This window comes from Bombus impatiens, unplaced genomic scaffold, assembly GCF_000188095.3.
Source record: "Bombus impatiens unplaced genomic scaffold, BIMP_2.2 scf_0219, whole genome shotgun sequence".
Classification (NCBI taxonomy): domain Eukaryota; kingdom Metazoa; phylum Arthropoda; class Insecta; order Hymenoptera; family Apidae; genus Bombus; species Bombus impatiens.
The window spans coordinates 632,117-635,261 of NT_176638.1; the positions used below are offsets into that span (position 1 = coordinate 632,117).

General features: G+C 44.0%; 2 protein-coding genes across 4 annotated transcripts in view; one reads left to right on the forward strand and one right to left on the reverse strand.

Annotated features, from left to right (window-relative positions):
* Positions 1–3,145, forward strand: part of LOC100748641 (DNA ligase 3) — a 28,853-nt gene that overhangs the window by 4,792 nt on the left and 20,916 nt on the right. The window lies entirely within an intron of this gene.
* The window catches only part of LOC100742591, a 13,810-nt gene that overhangs the window by 4,250 nt on the left and 6,415 nt on the right, over positions 1–3,145 (reverse strand). Inside the window, exon 2 of the mRNA XM_012383709.3 lies at positions 3–90. Within this exon, the coding sequence (XP_012239132.1) occupies positions 3–70 (68 nt within the window). The 5' untranslated portion in view covers positions 71–90. The remainder of the gene's footprint in view (positions 1–2; positions 91–3,145) is intronic.

Consider the following 3,145-nt stretch of genomic DNA (forward strand, 5'->3'; position numbering starts at 1 on the left):
TGGAGAGGCAGGACAACAACAGTGCCAGCAGACACAGGCCCGTCCGTTTCGTGCTGGACCTTCCCGTCATTCCCTTGATCCTCTTTATCGCTGAAAAGAATCACGTCCGAGATTAACGAAAAGTATGGAAGAAAATGGTGGAGCATTCGCGGTGGTCTCTAAACCGATCGGGAATTCGACATCGCGAGTAGCAAACACGTTAGAAGAGAGAATAGATCGAACGAAATCGGTCGGTCGTACTGAAACAGAGTGGGTCCTTGTATGGAATTAAATTAAAAATTGAATTTTAATTGAAGTATAAAATAAATATAAATTCTCATATCATATTCTAAATATACATTTTTATTTACGTTCTTTTTCAATTTAAATATAGATTTGAATTTTAGATTAACTGAACTACTCCTAAAACGCATCGTACTTCACTTTTCTGCGTGTACTTTTATATGTATATCTGTCATGTTTTGTAACATAGAGTACCTGCCCGTTAATTGACTAAATAAATAAATAAGTAAATAAATAAATAAATTTGTTCGCCGGTTAGAAGATCAAGCGTATTTCGGAAGTTTCAATGTAATTTTCGTTTCCGGTTAGAAAACAGCGATCGTGCGTAAACGTGACAGAGACAAAACGAATTGGAATTTGGTCATGCATCGTTGTGCGGTTATCACCCTATTTACTCTTCATCCATCATTCATTCGAGCCAGGTGTACGCGTTGAAAATCGGAATAGTGTCAAACGGAGCCGAAAATGTCGACAAACTGAATGATTGACGCGTTCTGACAAACTCTGCCGATCAGCGGGGCAGAAAGGGAATACGAGAAAGAGAAACGAGAAGGGAATAGCGAGATTTCGATTCACGTGGATGTTTACTTCCGAGTTGAACAAACCATTAAACGTCGATTTATCTCCAGGATCGGTCCCTTTGTTTTTCTCCGACCCTTTCTTTTCTCGTTCGATCAAGGGTACAGTTATCGTCAGCTGTTTCGATCTCCTTAACCATCGTTATCGATCTGAAAAGTTGCACGACTTGCTCAATCGGCGATAAATTTGTTAAACTCGCAAACCCTAGCGAATACCGACACGGAATAGATACGTCGAAAAGTCTTGCTTCGCGTCTCATTTGTTACGCATTGCGAAATTTCGAGGTACACGTGCCTTTGGCACAGTGAACGAAGCGGTTCACCTCCGGACCGCATTCTCGATACCGTTTTCGCTCAGCTCGATGGAAGAATGTCCATGATGCTTTGTATACGCAAAGGACGACGCACGCGTTCCAGAGAAATAAGAAATTGATCATATCTGCAGTCAATGCGTCGCCATCGTCGTGAATCCCAGTGGCGTTCTTAATTGTTCAAAGCATAATCTTGGTGTTGCGCGTCGTTCATGGAATTCTGACGTATTAGCCTCATTTATTTAAGCCTTTATAACTGCTCAGTATGCGCTCGAAACCAAACAAATCTATTATTACAGAAAATGCCACGGACCGTTTTAGCCATGTAAGCCGTGTGTTATCCGCTGAAGTATGGGGAGATTAAACACAGCCAAACCTGGAGAGTAAATTTTCCGGCTCGTCGTCGATCGACTTGAATTTTCATTTGCCACTAACGAATGATTCTTTTTCATTTGTAATCGAGGCGAGTCACGAGCGAAATTAATCTATCGTTTTTTTGCGCGTTGGCGTAGTAAAAGAAGAAACGCGGGAAATAGAAGAAAAAAAAAGTAACGAGCGAAATTCCTCTCTGGTTGGTCTATGAACGGGATATCAGATAACGATATTCGACTTCGGTCCTTGTTTGCGATCTCGCGTAATCTTATCCAGCCCCTCTTCCGTACCCCGTTCCTCGAGTGACGCTTATCGCGCTAAGGGATAATCCTCGATGACCCAAGAAACGCGCGTGAATTCATTCAGCTGAGTATTTTATCTGGCGACCCGAATGAGTTGTTTGAACAGATAAGATCAGGCGGGGTGCGAGCAATTGCACTTTACATAATTCGGTTCGTCTACGACAAATCCGATTGAGAGTCATTTCGGACGCCTCTCTTCCTCCTTCACGAAGATTCTTTTCGCTGGTCCTTCTCTTCTGAACGAGCGAAGATACCGCTTTAAAATCTTCACAGAGGTAAGAGTCGCGTGATCAAAACGAGTGGAACCTTAATCACTGACGCGAATACATGTTGATTACGCTCCGACTATCTTCGAAGCGCTCGTTAACGAACGAGCAACGATCGTTTTTTTTTCGTTGATAAAAGAAAAAAGTAGGAATTATTGTGCATCGGGCTGGTGTATTTATTCGGCCGATAACGAGCCGCGATCGCTTTTTTTCGGCATTTACCGCGAAAAATTGCGAGATAACACGCGATTGTTCCAACTGGAACGGCCTTTATCCGAACGAGTGGATCGATCGACCGTGCGATGTAATCACCGGCCAATCTCACCACCTTCGATCGTATGCGTTCGATTTTATCCACGATCGGGATACGCGAACGCGCAATTCGCACGATTCTTCGCGATCGAATGGAGAAGTATCGCGTTGAAAACCGCGTCGGCAGAAACGACTAGTAAACAAAACGATTAACGATCGATTTGAGTGGAAGAAGCTATTTTAATCGGTTGGCGCGATGTCGTTGCAAGAATACTTCCTTGATCGCGAATAAAACTCAATCGAGATGGTCAATGAAAAACGGATTCCCTTGATTCCCGATCGATCTAAGCTGATGGAACTTAATAATCTTTCTCCGAAGAGCAACGTCAAAGAGCACAGACGTACGAATCCTACCTTATTTAACTTGAAAATGCTCCTCTCGACGAGGACGTCCTCGGAAAGCGATTGGGCGATCGAACGAACACTGCGATAATACCAAGGCTCGATCTCACTCGGACTTCAATTTTCTTCCCTTTTCTTTGTCTCCCTCGTTTAGCGAACGCGTATTTCGGCGAGTTTTTGGCAGAACGATGCGTGCTCGTAGAGTGAGCAGAGAGGGCTGTTGCACCCTCTATTATACCCTGAGCAGAATCCTCCACCACGCGCCACCTAGGCGCACCTCCTACCACCTGTAGGTCCGCGCTAGCACGAGGATATCTGTGCGTACAACGCCTACGTACATGCCATTCTCTTTTCCCTTTTCCTCCTTTTTCCTTGTTCCT